At 45.6% G+C, this 15,088-nt stretch overlaps 1 protein-coding gene across 1 annotated transcript; it reads right to left on the bottom strand.

The window, feature by feature from the left end:
• Window positions 1-3,034: 3,034 nt before the first annotated feature.
• LOC110082898 (lipid transferase CIDEC) lies at window positions 3,035-14,774 on the bottom strand. The gene is made up of 6 exons (XM_020800839.3): window positions 14,753-14,774; window positions 13,092-13,169; window positions 11,830-11,977; window positions 10,625-10,774; window positions 6,263-6,450; window positions 3,035-3,697 (listed from the first exon to the last, which is right to left on the bottom strand). The coding sequence occupies exons 2-6, from the start codon at window positions 13,142-13,144 to the stop codon at window positions 3,523-3,525; spliced, it is 714 nt and encodes a 237-aa protein (XP_020656498.3). The 5' UTR covers window positions 13,145-13,169; window positions 14,753-14,774; the 3' UTR covers window positions 3,035-3,522.
• Between the last annotated feature and the right edge of the window lie 314 nt (window positions 14,775-15,088).

The following is a 15,088-nucleotide window of genomic DNA, read 5'->3' as shown; positions in this document are numbered from 1 at the left end:
TTTTATGGAGCAACCCAAGTGGCATAGGGTTTACGCTTCAAGAAACATACAGTGGTGCCTCGCTAGACAGTTACCCCGCATGACAGTTTTTTTCGCTAGACATTGACTTTTTGTGATCGCTATAGCGATTCGCAAAACAGTGATTCCTATGGGGGAATTTCACTGGACAATGTTTGGTCCCTGCTTCGCAAACCGATTTTTGCTAGACAACAATTTTGACAGCTTCCTCCATGCTCGCAAAACAGGTGTTTTTGGGACCTAAGCTTCACAAGACAGCGATTTAAACAAAGCGGCTTTCCTATGGCCGATCTTCGCTAGACAACGACGATTCTTCCCCATTGGAATGCATTAAACAGGTTTCAATGCATTCCAATGGGGAAATGCTTTTTGCTAGACGATGATTTCACTAAACAGCGATTTCAGTGGAACGGATTATCATGGCCTAGCGAGGCACCACTGTAGCTTGATCTGGATTCAAGGGGCTTCCTCTCGGATCAGTTTCAGCTCTTCCACTCCCTTCCAGACTTAAATGAGAACATCCCTCTACCACACACATACCCGCCATGCTGGATGATGTTATCTATCATGTCAGCTGTGGATAATGGGATCTGGAGTCCAGCAAATCCACCCTGCTCCATTGGGGTGGCATAAAGTCCCCCTTGATGATGCCTCATGCTTCTTATCCCTGCCTCTTGTGTGATCGAAATGGACGACAGAGACATTTGTGCCCATCAGAACTGAAAGGAAGACAGAGAAACAGGCGGGGAGGCCGGGTTCGAAACTATACACTTCTAGGATCAATAAAGCCGAGTGAAAATTGCTCTTGGCATTTCAGGTTATTATGTGTGTGTTCTTTCTTCTCTAAAAGGCCATCAACATTTCAAGGCAGGGCTGGTTAACTCCCAGACTTGGCTGCCTGCTCCGTGCTAAATCCAATTCAATGGTTATTGACTGGATGCTTGCCTTTTTGGTGTGTTTGCAAAAAACAACAGTGGCAGCCAAAAAGAAAAAAGAATTCTCATTTTGCATTTCATGACCAAGAAACACCAGCCTGGAAGAGGAACATCATCTTAATCTCTTCTAAACGAAGCAAGACGGAGCACGGGAACTCATTAAGGGGGGGGTGAGAGAGGAGAATGGGACAAGCATTTGGACACAGTGTGCTTACTCTGAAATAAATGGCCCACATTGCTACTCCCTGCTCGAGGACGGGCGCTAGGTACCTTCCCCCAGGGGGGCATCCAGAAAATAGCCTCCCTGGCTCAGCTGGATCCAGCGTTGCTAACTTAAGAGATCGCAGCAGTGGTAAGGATACGACCTCTTCTCCAGTTGTTGTTCTCTGGAAGCTAAAGCAGCTTCTAAATGGATTGGAGTGGCTGGAAAAGATGTCATTTTTTAATGGTCGTTGATGGCTCGGTGGCTGAAACACACCCACAATAGCCCACCGATTTCGATTGACTTTGGAGAGAATCAAATCGGAAGTCATCAGCCCCAGGGGACGGCGGCCTGCCTTTGGATCCGACAGAACTCTTGTTTTCTTTGGCGGTGAGGAAACCAGTGTTACTTTGAACCATAGCCCCCTCCTGCCTAGACACGTCCCCCCTTCATTCTCCCAGTTCGAACATATCTCTGTAAAGAAGCAACACAAGCCTGGCACGTGATCTCTGCAAAACAAAACTGCCTCCAGGAAAAGGTGGTGGGTGGTGGAGACTTTGACCCCCCATTCCTGGGGAACTGTGACCCCGGGGTCTGGTTTCAGACTAGTAGGTTCGTCCATGGGCCTCTGCAAAAATAAGAAATGATGAACCACAGCAAGCTGGACAGATGCTCGTAAGCTCAGATTTTGAGATCAACCAAAGTTTTTTTTTTTTTTGAAGAGGATGCAATCTTTTTGACTTCTGGACAGATGTGTCTTCTGCAAATTGTCTCCTGCGTGGTGCCCATCTTCCCAGACTGCTTGCAGGTTCTCGTAAGATTTAAAGCAGGTACGTGGTGGCGCTGTGGGCTAAACCGCAGAAGCCTGTGCTGCAGGATCAGAAGACCAGCAGCCGTAAGATGAAATCCACATGACAGAGTGAGCTCCCGTCGCTTGTCCCTAGCGGTTCGAAAGCATGCAAATGCAAGTAGATAAATAGGGACCACCTCGGTGGGAAGGTAACAGTGTTCCGTGTCTAAATCACACTGGCCATGTGACCACGGAAGATTGTCTTCGGACAAAACGCTGGCTCTATGGCTTGAAGAGCGGGATGAGCGCCGCCCCCTAGAGTCGAACACGACTGGACAAAAATTGTCAAGGGGAACCTTTACCTTTACATACACTGGAAAGAAAGCTGTTCTTGGTAAAGCCACGTCACAGTAAGCTCTTACAACCTCAAAGATCTGTGATTTCTTTAGCGTCTTTCTGCTGAGGCCAATGGAACCACCTGACACTGCTATTCTGTGCAGAGTTGCCTTGCCAAGTCCTCATTCCAGGAATGGTCTTGTCCTCTTCACTTAGCTCTACAAATCTCTCTTTAGTGATGCCTGGCTCTTCCTGCCTTTCACACCTGCTTCTCCTTAATAGATTTTATTTTTGGGTGGGTGGGTAGGGGAGAAACGGATGCAGAGATGGAAAAACACATGAGCCAAACTGCCTGACACCTGAAGCCACCAAATGCTTCCGTGGATCAGGAACAGATAACATGGATTTCACCCAGAGGCAGCCACGTCAACACATTCCATAGGACTATAAATCAGGATAAAGGTTTGCAAGATTGAATCCTACTGCATTCCACAGGGTTTCCAGCGGCTCAAGATCAGAGCACTCGCCAAGCCATGAGGACTAGAAACTTTATAAAAAACCAAACCTGGAATTCTCTCCGTCTGAGGTTCCGTAGTGTTGTGTTCGCTCGGAGAGGGTTACTACCTTTCCATTTTACTACAATTTTTGCTGGCGGTCCAGTCACTGCTGTGGGTTTTGACCGCAAAATGGTAGAGGTTCTGCTAAGAACCGGGGGGGGGGGAGGAGAATAAATCATGCAGAAAGGCTCTACACTTTATGAAAAACCTAAATACTTTAATGGCAGAAGCTAAACGACAGAAGACTGTACAGTAAGCTGGGAAGCGTGAGCAAGAGTTTGAAAAACAGAGTCAAAGACGGTGTCCCCAGCGACAGGTGGCTGGCCTGTGGTGGCTTCTAGTGTGGCGTGGAGATGCAGGGATCCCCGTGCATCCGTGTTGCGCCGTGTGTTGTCGTGGATCAAGTGCACGTCAAGACGCAGCCTTGCCCCAAAAGGCTCTTCTGTGCAACATGCCAGGGCCATCCTTTGAGATGAACCAGGGCGCTGCCAGCGACGTTCCAAGTGACCGGGCAAAGGGTGCTACTCATGTGCAGTCATGCAAAACCTCCCAGGTGCCCTCCATCAGATCTGTAAACAGGCAGGGTGATGTTTGTGGACTTCGAAGTTCAGGCTTTGAATCGCAGCGATGTGGAGGAGGGAGGGAGTTCTCATCTCCCTGTTGATAAAAGCACGGCGGTGGGAATCACTCCAACATCTTCCCGGAAGGGAAGGCTCCGAAGCGGGGCCGGAGTCCCAGGGACCTCTCCCTTCCTCCGGCCGCCTCTGTGGAGTCCAAGACCTGCTGCACGTAGGAGGACGTGCCGAGGAGGAGGTGGCCGGTGGCTTGCATGCTGTAAAGAACCCAGCGCACAGCTTCCCTGTCCAGGAGAAAGGCAGAGGATCAGGAAGAGTGGAAAGCCTCTACGAGAGCCACCCGTAGGTTCAGACCCTGTGGAGGAGAAGGGCGAAAACATGCCGCTCCTGGAGGCCTGGCACATGGCCTGCGTTGCCCCCAAACCATGGGTCTGAGAATGGCTGGGCTTGAAGGGATCTGGTGGATCGCCAAGTCCAGCCCCTGTCCAAGAGGCACCGTGGAATGGGGTGGGTGGGAATCAAACTCCCAACCTCAGGCTCTGAAGCCCAATGCTAAACCACGGGGATAGGCCACGGCTGAGCCATCTGAGAGCTGCAGGATTTGAAGGGACCCTTGAGATCATCCAGTCCAACCCCTGTGAAGAAGGCACAAGTGGGGGATTGAACCCCACAGCCTCTGGCTCTGCAGCTAGAGACTTAAGCCGCTCAGCTATCTAGCAGGGCCACTGATGAAGTAGAAAAGGGGGGGCTGGAATACCTGTCGGGGCAAAAGAAGCTCAAACAATCTCCTGGCTGTGTCCCAGCAACTAGAAAGCATCCAGCACACGCTTGGTGTTTTTTTTTTTTCCAGCCACTATCACAGTGGAGCACTGTAATCTGCATATAAATTTAGTGTCTGGGTAAGATACCGGCTTCCCCCTTGGAACGGGGCCTGGACACCTCTCCTTCTCAGATATGAATTGGTTCTTCTTACCTTGGCCATCCTAAGAATGAAAGCTGCATGGCACAGTAGCCCTCCTATTTCCAGAAGCGGCTGGTCCACAAGAGGTAGACTGCCACTGAACATGGCTGTTCCATTGAGCACTCACTTTGGGAAGTGGCTCGGTCTAATTTCCTCTTTCAAAGTTATCCACCTTCTTTTCGTGTTGTAAAAGGGAGTCCCTCCCGAGCAGGACTAGGGGGAGCCCCCCCACCCCGAGAACCCAGGTGGTTACGAATCCCAAAGTAGAGGAGGGCCAAGATTTTGGAGATTTTGACTCACAGCTGGCCGTTTAAGGTTAGCTAACTGCAAGGAAGGTAAGAATTGCGGGGCTCAAGGTGGCTAAACGCCCACTCCCTCTGCCGGGAGCATTGCCACCCACCCGCTAACCAGGTGCCCCCCAAAGGAAAGTCACCAGCAGGACGCGAGTCTCCTTATACTATCTCTCCTGCTTTCCTCACCAATGGAGAGGCTGGATCTGCCCCTAACATTGATAAGGGAGGTATCCCTGTCCAGATAAGCAGCCACTGCTGGGTCCAAATCTCCACGCATGTCCCTAACCCCCTTTTTAAAAGCCATTTCAGTTGGCAGCCCATGTTACCCCCAGTGGCAGTGAATTCCACACCCTGTATACGCCATGCAAAAGCTCCTTTTCATCCTTTCGGCTTTGAATTCCTCACCATTCAGCTCTATGGAGGGCTCCATTCAGTTCCTAGGTGGAACTGAAGGAGGCGCTCTTTGGCACCGTGAATGATTTGAACTGCCACAGTCCGAGAAACAAAACCTCCATGGATATTAGCACTGTATCGTGAAAACAGAGGCTCCCGGCAAACGGTCACTTCCTACTTTGCAAAGAAAACGTCCACCCTTTCTCAGCTACAGCGGCTGACCCTTTGAGCCAAACAACAACAAGAAGAAGCCATCCACAGCTGCCCCCCTGCTCAGGTTTCCATGTTCCTCTTCAACTTAGCTGCAATCCTTCCGAGAGGCATGGGAGAAACAGATTTGACCAAGAAAAATAGATTTCCCCACCAAAGCTGCCCTTTTTGTAAAACATTGGAGGATTTTTAGGGCTTGATTGGGCAACAAAGAGTTATTTGGTTTACAAAACACCTGCTCCTGGTGTACATAACGGCTTGGAGGTGGTTTTTGGTATCGATCCATAGAACCTTCTCTATTTTTGGACTCTTCCCAAATGTCCAAATATCTTGCTACATCCTTGGTTTTTTTCCCCCAGTGTTGACATCTATTGTGGACCGATGGACCACTGTGATTTGTTTATTTAAACAACTTTTCCTGAGCAGAGACTGGTCCCTCCACAGTAGCTTTCCAAGGGCTCTAGCAGAGTTAAAAGGTTCACGTTGACACCACTGAAACTCAATGCAAGCCATCAGGGGAGACATGGAATCAATGACCACCCGCTGACCTTCCTTATCTCTCTTAAGAGCGGCCAGTCTTCCCACCCTGGACGTTCTCAGTCTTTACAGAAGGAAAGGTGCCAACCTGAGGCCAGGTAGTCACAGGTAGGACCACATCACTCCATTCACACAAGCCCAGATGTTCTTCTCATTTTAGCCTCATCGCACAGTGGTTAAACTGCAGTCCTGCAACCAAAACTCTGCTCACCAATCCCAAGTAGCCGGCTCAAGGTTGACTCAGCCGTCCATCCTTATGAAGTTGGTAAATTGAGTACCCAACTTGCTGCAGGAAGGCAATGTGTAGCTTGCAGAATTAAATTGTAAAATTGCCCAAGGAGTACTTTAAGTGCTATGGGGCAGTATATATAAGCAGCACACTTTGCATTTATCCTAGAGGACCCTTACTTTTGCAAAATCTACGTGGATGGAATGGAGGGGGTCCCGATACTCACTTCACGAGCCTCTTGGCACCATAGCAGTGCATGTCGTAGGAGATGCTGTATGTGCCATAGAGCGTGGCTTGGAAATTAAGGCAGCCAATGAAGTCCTCCGGCTTGGTTTTGTAGAGGTCAAGGCTCACACAGACCACGTCATGGCAGCGCCGAGGTTTCTGGGACAAAGCAAGCTGGTAGCCCGGAGTCTGCAGAGCGAAAGAGGGAGCGGATAAGTCCGTGGTTCCCAGTCTTGGGTCCCAGATGTTCTCGGACTAAAACTCCCAGAAGCCTTCGCCCCTCGCTGTGCTGGCCAGGATTTCTGGGAGATGTAGGCCAAGAACATCTGAGGGGGGGGTTATGGTTGGGAACTGCTGGTATAAGTGAATAACAAGCAGCCAGTTCGGCTGGCACATGGCCCACGTTCTGCCAATGTGAATATACATAAATAAGAAAAAGTAGCTGTATGATCCACCCAAAGAAATATAGTTCTGCATTGGGTAATTATTTTGATTAGATCAATAAATGGTTACTAATAAGGTTAGCTTTCAAATATCCTGTTCTTCATCAGGTGCTGTGTGACCTTTTAGTAACATTTCATTAATCTAATGCATGTCAATGACTCAGGTCTACAAAGGCAGGTAAGAGCAAAGGTCTCACAAATGAGGCCAGTGAGACCAAAACACAATATATTCTAAAGTTGTATATCCTATTTTTTCTATGGGTCAAATTCGATGTTAAGGGGCTTCATCTTTTCTCTCCTGGAGAGAATGCCTCCATAATCATGAAACAAAACTCACTGGGATGCAAGATACAGAGAGAAAGGAAACCAAGTACTGTGACAACGAGATGCCTTTCATGGCTTAAAAGAGCACCTCTTCTAAAAACGGAATGTATCAACTTGTTTCACCCATGCTCTGTGGGACCTGTTGAGCTGGAAGGATGAGAGTGGTAGATCAATGGATAAAGCCATTGACCAGCAAGACTGAGAATTAAGGCCACAGAGCGATGAGCTTTTGGCCTTTCTGATATTTAGGTCTGCCCCAGCCATAATCACATACCTTTGGTCAGTTTCAGAAACCGAACAGTTTCTGTTCTGCTGCCATTCATGGGAACGAAGATGCTGTGAAGGGTGGCCTTTTCTTCTAATTTTTGCATGAAAGAATTTGTTTTGCCCACTTAGGGTCTAAATGCTTAACATTCAAGATTGTTTCCTCAAAGGAGCTGAACCGTTTCAGATCAATTAGTGCAGGAAAATCTCACACTTAACTTCAGTGCTACAAAGCAGGAACCAAACCCACAGCAGAATGGAGATGCACCCCCCCATCCCCTCCATCAAACGGCGACATCTTGGTTTGCCACCTTTACGAAGTAATGTCACACCACCTTTTGTGTGGACGAATCCAGAATTTCAGCCCCACTGTCTTCATCATTCTACTCCACTGTCATTCTACTTTCCTCACTGTAATTTCTTTACTTGTACCGTATTTTTCAGTGTATAAGACTATACTTTTGTCGAAAATCTTTAGACTGAAAATTGGGGTCGTCTTATACACGGAAGTAAGCTGAGGAGAGAACAAAACCAAGTGGAGGGGAAAGCAGGGATCGAAGCGATCCTGCAGCGCTTTGATCCCCTTCCCCCTGCACTTGCTTAGCCCCACTTAGATTTCTTAATTTTGGATTAGAAAAGTGGGGGTGTCTTATACATGGGGGCATCTTATACACAGAAAAATACAGTAAGTTATTGGATTAATGTTACAAATACTGGATCAAAAGTTTAAACTGATACAGTGATCTCTCATCTGGGATTTTGGCAACCTCGTATGCTGCTTTTAGCAGGTGTGGCTGGGAGGGGCCTTTCTCGGCTGGGTGACTGTCCATCTATTCACCACCAACCAATCGTTCCTTCCTCGCTCTGAATTCAAACACAGCCCCGCCTCTCTGCTCTGTGCTTTTCCCCCACTTTAGACTCTGTTGAAGTCGTTCACTGAAAGTGCTCGTGTTTGTTCATTTGCTGTTTTGATCTGTTCAACTATCAGAAAACTTTTATTCTTTCTCCTCTTAATGTCTCAGAGTGCATTATTGAGACTGTAAGTGCCAGTTGATGATAAAAAGTGTTGACTACTCTGGGGCACCTGAAGCTATTCTGTTGTGTGAATCCCTGCAATTCTGCTGGGCAGCTAAAGGAATTTAACCAGAAATTCAAAACTCTGCAACAGCATATCAGCAGAAATGCTACGATGTGTTTTACAGCCTACTAGAACAATCAGCTCAGTATGGTTTCGGGAAACCTCTCCTTAACATTTTGCTTCTGAGCAGCTCCTCATTTCTTTCCCCGAGGAAACAGAACTCACTCAAAGTTGCAGCAATTAACTTAAATTATTCCTCAGAGAGATGGAACCCATACCATGGACTAGTTCCAGACCACTGAGGCAATTATAAATCCCATTTACACAGAAATAGCATTATCTTTCCCCAGCTTACATTTCTCAAGTTGCGCGCTACTCATTTATCACTGTTTTTCGAGAGGTCATTGTGTTAGCTTGTTTCGGCATGTATGCAAAAAAAAAAAGCAATAACAAAAGTATTGTGGCATCTTAACAGCTAACAGATTTATTTTTGAACCAGCCGTCATAGATTAGAAACCATTTCATCTGATACGTTTACTGCCTGCCTTTTTAGATCACTCAGTTGCCAGCATTGTCTGGGAGGGGTTTCTTTAAAAACCTAAAAACACAAATCATGGAGAAAAACAGTCCCTAGTAAAGCCAGCAGAGATTAAGACTCTACATCAAAATAAATGCTGGCCTCCAGACAGCTCTGTGTTAAAGCCTAAAAACATGAAGCATGCCCTAGGAAGGTTGGCGGGATTAAAACAAGCCATGTGTCTCTTCTTGTTTGTGGGGGGGAAGAAGCACCTAGATCCGGGGTTCTAGGTGCTTCTCCACATCTGGAGACCTGATGTTGGGAACCACTGGCTTCAATAAAGCCATCCTATGGATGCGGGGGCAGAAGATAACGGGTACCCCATCACCATACCTCCAGTCCTCAAAATGTTCTTAAATTTTTTAGGGGGCAATGTCTGGGGGAAAAAAAATCTCCTTATGCCTTCTAACCCCGTGGGGAGATTTTGCTATGTTCGGAGGTACTTCCAGCATCCTTGACCCCCTCACTCAATTTTTTTGCAATTCTAAACAATTTATTTTGACTGCTAGAGCAGTGATTCCCCAACGTTGGGCCTCCAGATGTTCTTGAACTTCAATTCCCAGAAATCCTGGCCAGCAGAGGTGGTGGTGAAGGCTTCTGGGAGTTGTAGTCCAAGAACATCTGGAGGCCCAAGGTTGGGGACCACTGCGCTAAAGGACAAAAAGGTGATTTCCTTTTTTTAAAAACCATTTTTATAGGGGAAAAATAATTAGGAATGAGCCAAGTCGCAAACTGTAGGCATAACACAATCATACTGGCCAGTTCCAATTAGTGATTTAGCCACCTTATTTTGGACTAACTGCAATTTGCAAACTTTTTTTTTTTTTTTTGAGTGGAAGCAGCAACCAATGACAAGATCCTACGCTGGAGGGGTGAGAAATTTGTGGGTGTTTGTTTGTTTGTTTGTTTCTGCTTTGCAGCTTGTGAATCAAAATACATTTTTTCGATCCAGTCTTTGCATTCTGAATTTTGCGATGCAGTTGATTTGATCAAAATTACCCACAAAGTACGGTAGGTTGCTTGGGGGATAGTATGACCAACAAGCGTCTGTTCAGGGAGATTGCCTGTATAAAGATGTATTAACAGGTGTGTCTGCAAAATATGGATAGGGGAAGAAAACACAGGGAAGTAAGCAGATGTTTAAATCTCCTTGTAGAGTTCAATTCCCCACTATGCCTCTTTGAGAGTGGCTGGACTGGATGATCCATAGGGTCCCATCCAGCTCTGAAGTTCAAAGTTTATCATTAAAGGTTATTATTTTAAAATGGTTTAAATTGTCCTTCAAATAATTTAAAAACTGTTTTAAATATATATATATATATTTTACTTCTGGTGGGTGAAAAAGTGATCAACACTTTAAGGAAAAATTGTGAAGACTTCCAAAAAAAATGGCCAACTGGTGCAGAAACACACAACACAAAGGCTTAAGTTAAGTTGTTATGATGGGCCTTCAATTGCTTCCATTTTACGGTGACCCTATGAATTGGCCACCACCCAAAAAATCCTATCACAAACCGCCCTGCTTTGGCCTTGCAAACTCAGAGCTGTAACTTCCTTTTTTGAGTCACTCTATCTCACGTTTGGTCCTCCTCTTCTCCTGCTGCTGCCAGTGGCAGAACTGAAGAAGCTAAAAGTGACTGATTGCAGTACTACAAACCGCGCATGACGACTACGAACCTTCGCTGGGTACCAAGACTGCCCCTTGGTAAGCGCTACGAACACCGTGCCTTCCTTCAAGGTCTGAAAAAACTCTTCGTTGTCCACAATCGTGCCATCTTCATCCAGGGCAAGGGTGACCATTCCTCCCACAAGCAAAGCAGCGCGGACCTGAAAGCATATCATCATCTCAGAACTGCGGAGCTGAGAGGGGACCCTCGGGGTCATCTAGTCCAGCCCCCATCATGGAGGCCCCGTGAGGAATTCGAACCCACAACCTCTGGCTCTGAAGCAGTTCCCCAACCAAATTCACTTTGCGAACCACCGTTTGAAAGGGAATTGGAAAACATTTGCCGAGCATGCAGGGAATGTGCTTGATGGATTTAAAAACAGCATCCTTTCCCAGATCATGTTTCGGAGAGAGAACAGACAAAATTGAATTTAATTAGGCATTTTTACCTGTCATACCTGTTGGAAGCCTGAACTCTCTCTTAGACATGGGAGTGACTCAACTGGGGGTTTGGAGGTAACATGAAATTTATCTTCTCAGCACCTTGGAACGCACCTCCTGTTATCTTTGTTGGTGAGGGGATTGAAGCCCCCTTTTTGAAAGGGAAATCAAATAAATAGATATGGAAATAGGTAGGGCAGTCTCTGGGCATTCTTCCTATACTCTAGACTTCCAACCCGATCTGTACGATCTAAATCTATCTTGCACCCTTCTACTGGTTTGGAAGCACCTTGGGGGGTGTCAAGTGGCCGGTGATCCACATGGCTAAACAAACAGGACCCCTCCATCCTGAACCTCTCTTTTTTGGGGAGGGATAAACGAGGGTCCAATGACAGCTATTTGCCGCTGCCTGTGCTTTTCCTCACCTAGGTATCTTGCATTTAGCAGGCGCAGTTTTGAAATCAAGTTCCACTTGCAAAATAACATGTCAACCAGCAACATCATTGCTTTAATGGGGTCATATTTATTCTTCGTTTTTCCTAGGGCAAAATATTTTTGCAAAGATTCTTACCTTTTGACTGTTCTTTTAAAAAAGTTTTAAAAAAACACCACAAAGCTGTGACTTTTTAAAGAGTCTGACAGTCATGCACAACGTGGGAGGCAGAGTTTTGCAATATATTAGTGGATGAACTGTTTATGAACAGTCACTCTGAAAGTCTTGCTTAAAATCTACCCACATACTAAGTAGAATCCCATCCCATAAGCGGGGTGTTACCTTCTGGAGCAGATCTCGTAGGTTGTCTGCCATGATCCCCTTCCTCAAGGTACGGTCCCAGTTGCTCACCCGATATGGCCTGGGATGAGGGTGAGGAGGAGGCAGAACTGGTTGTCGAGCCTCAGAAGAGTTCCCCACGGACACACACCTGACACACAAGAAGGACCACCACATCATCCTCGGGCATTTCATTACAGCCAATCCTGCTGGCGCAGCAGCAGCTACAAAACTCAGAATCCCAGATCTTCTTGAACTCAGTTTCCAGAAGTCTTAGCTAACAAGCTTGGTCAAGGCGTCTGGGTGTTGTAGTCCAAGAACATCTGGGGCTCGAAGTTTGGAATCCCTATTCTATAGCTGGCAACTGTAGGTGGCTTCTGTCCGTCCATCTGTCTCCTTTAGAAGGACCCAAGGCAAGTTATATCATACAGCGGGGATACAAAACAGTAAATACGCAAATATTTAAAAGAATCAAAGAAGTACCACACAAAAAAATAGAGAACAAAATCACCATAAAAAAAACACATTCAAAACCAACAAGGCACAACAATCCATTTTTAAAAGCCACTCAGGCAGGCAAGAGAAAGCCTGCCTGAAGAGAAAGGTCATGGCCTGCTTGAAGAAGGACAGCCAAGATGGGGCCAGGCTGGCCTCCAGTGGGAGGGAGTTCCAGAGTCTCTGGGAGCAGCCACAGAGAAAGCCCTGTCCAAGGGCCCCCACCAAATGCACCTGTGAGGGTGGCGGGATCTAGAGAAAAGCCTCCCCGGAGGATCTTAACAGCCCGCCGAGCTCAGAAAAGGAGATGCCGTCTTTTAGACAGCTTGGATCTAAGCTGTTTAGGGCTTCGTAGGCTAAAATTTCCAAGCACTTTCCAAAGGCAGTCCCAAGGAGAGCGTGTGCCAGTATTCCAAAATTTACAAAAGACCAGCCATTTCAGTGTTTCCATTTTATTGTCCCACAACAGTATATCTACAGTTAAAGTAGATTCCATGCTCAGAACACATGGTCACTCGGATATTGAAAGACAAGTATTGGTCACACTGCATGATTTTCCTCACTCATGTATCTTGCATTTAACATGCTTCGTTTCGTGACTGCTCATTAGTTTCCACATCTGACAGCTAAGGCAGATATCTCTGAGTGTATGTATGAGAAGGGAAATGGATTAATTGGAGGACTCTTATCTGTCTCTTTCCTACATATTGAATCCACAGTCCTAGCTTTTGAGTCACAGTTTTCAGAACCGAAATGTGGGAATTGCTTACCTGGACACAGATTGCAGGGAGAGAAAACTGAGAGGTTTCATCGCATAATCCATTTGCACTAGCCACCGAGTCTATAGCCTAGAACGAGCAAGCAAAAAAGAAGTAGGACACTTCCCCTTTAGCATGAATCTAAATTCTTTTAGGAGTTTTAAAGCTCCAAATCCAAATACTGTATACGGTCAGATTCCAAAGATAAAAATATTATGTTTGCAGAGAGAAATTCAGATTTTGCTGGTGATAAAACACAGAGAAGAAAAGGAAGAGTCAATTACTGTGTTTCCCCAAAAATAAAAAAGGGTCATATTAATTTTTGCTCCAAAAATAATAACATTAGTGCTTATTTTCAGGGGATTTTTTTTTCATGTACAGCCATCTACGTTTATTCATATGCAGTCATGTCATTATCTTCTGGTTGCTGCACAAGGGTGGAGGGGGGCTTTCACTTAACTAGCGCTTATTTTGTGGTGGGTGGGGCTTGTATTACGAGCATCCTGAAAAATCATACTAGGACTTATTTTCAGGTTAGGTCTTATTTTCAGGGAAACAGGGTAGGAACAAATAAACACAGCTACAAAATATTGTTGGAGATATTGCTACCTCGCATGCTGCCTCTAGTAGGTGTGGCTGGGAGGGACCTTTCTGAGCTGTCAATCTACCCAGCACTAACCAATTGGTCCTTCCCTGCCTCCGATTTATAGAGAGCCATGCCCTTCTACTAAGAAACATGTGCCTGTTTTGTCTGGGGAGAAATTCGTGCAGCGTCTTGGAAGCAGTTAATCTGTTGAGGCCTGTAGCTGCAAGCTGTTGGATTTGTTCAATTGTAAGTAATGAATCCTTTTAATTTTTTTCTCCTAATCACGTCTCAGAGCGAGACCGCAAGTGCCAGTTGAGGGAGAAAGGGGTGGACTAATTCCAGGGAACTTGAAGCTATTCGGTTGTGTGAATCCCTGCATTTCTATGGTTTTGAACTAAAATTCAAAACTCTGCAACGAATACTCAATGTTAAACTGGCATTTTAAAAAAAATCAGGTGAAGAGAAAAGAAGTGGAAGGTCCTGTCCAGAAAGAATGACTGGCTAGAACCCAGAACAGTTTACATATTAGGACCTTCTAGTGCAGAGTCTATAGGTTATTTCTAACATATCCATAGCCAGTTAAAAAAATAAAAGCCCTTGAACAGAATGAGAAATAAGGCAGCACTCATGTTTAACAGTTTGCATGTATATATTTATTAAAAATTTACCTCTGGACTACGCTGCTTGAGTTTTCCCAGTCATCCTTGGGACTGATATGTGGGAACATCCAGACCCCTATTTTTTTTCTAATTTCTCTTCAAACTTGATAAACCAAATTTTCCTTTGCACCCATCCCCCTTTCCCTAATATCATGGCATGAGCAAGCAGCTAACCTCACACAGGTTTTTAAAGTTTGTGGTTTTTAAAAGTAACTTTTCCAAGCTGTGCCCAAACTTGGTAAACAAATGTATTATTTCCCTTTGCACTGTGAAGCCATAAATTTTCTGCAGAAAACTGAACTCACAGAAAACTTTGATATTAAAGCCCCAGGAACTCTTACTCCCTTATAATTTATACACTCATTTCTGCCTAAATGGTTGCAGCTACAACAGCCAAACGCTTCCTCTTTCAGGATCCGATAACTTACCTTCCTTGAAAGACCTTCCAGGGATAAAACTACTTCCACTAAACTCACCTGGTTCAGCTTATATATACCTAAGACAAGCCCCACCCACTAGCATTTTTAGCCAATCCTTTTCTGCCACAGGTGGGTGAGATTTAAAGCCAGAGTTGGCTAAAGTTAACATTTGTTGGGGCATAATTTAGCCTTTTTCATTGTTGTTCTGAATGCTGCCAAGGCGGAACAAGAAAATTGCAGAGTAAGAATTTATATATTTATCCACATTTTCTTGCAAAGAAAATGCATTCATTTTATCACATTTGAGGCTGTGCTCCTAACACTCCCTGGTAAAGGTAATGGTTC

The sequence above is a fragment of the Pogona vitticeps genome, chromosome 14 (genome assembly GCF_051106095.1).
Source record: "Pogona vitticeps strain Pit_001003342236 chromosome 14, PviZW2.1, whole genome shotgun sequence".
Classification (NCBI taxonomy): domain Eukaryota; kingdom Metazoa; phylum Chordata; class Lepidosauria; order Squamata; family Agamidae; genus Pogona; species Pogona vitticeps.
This window is presented reverse-complemented; position numbering and strand designations above follow the sequence as displayed.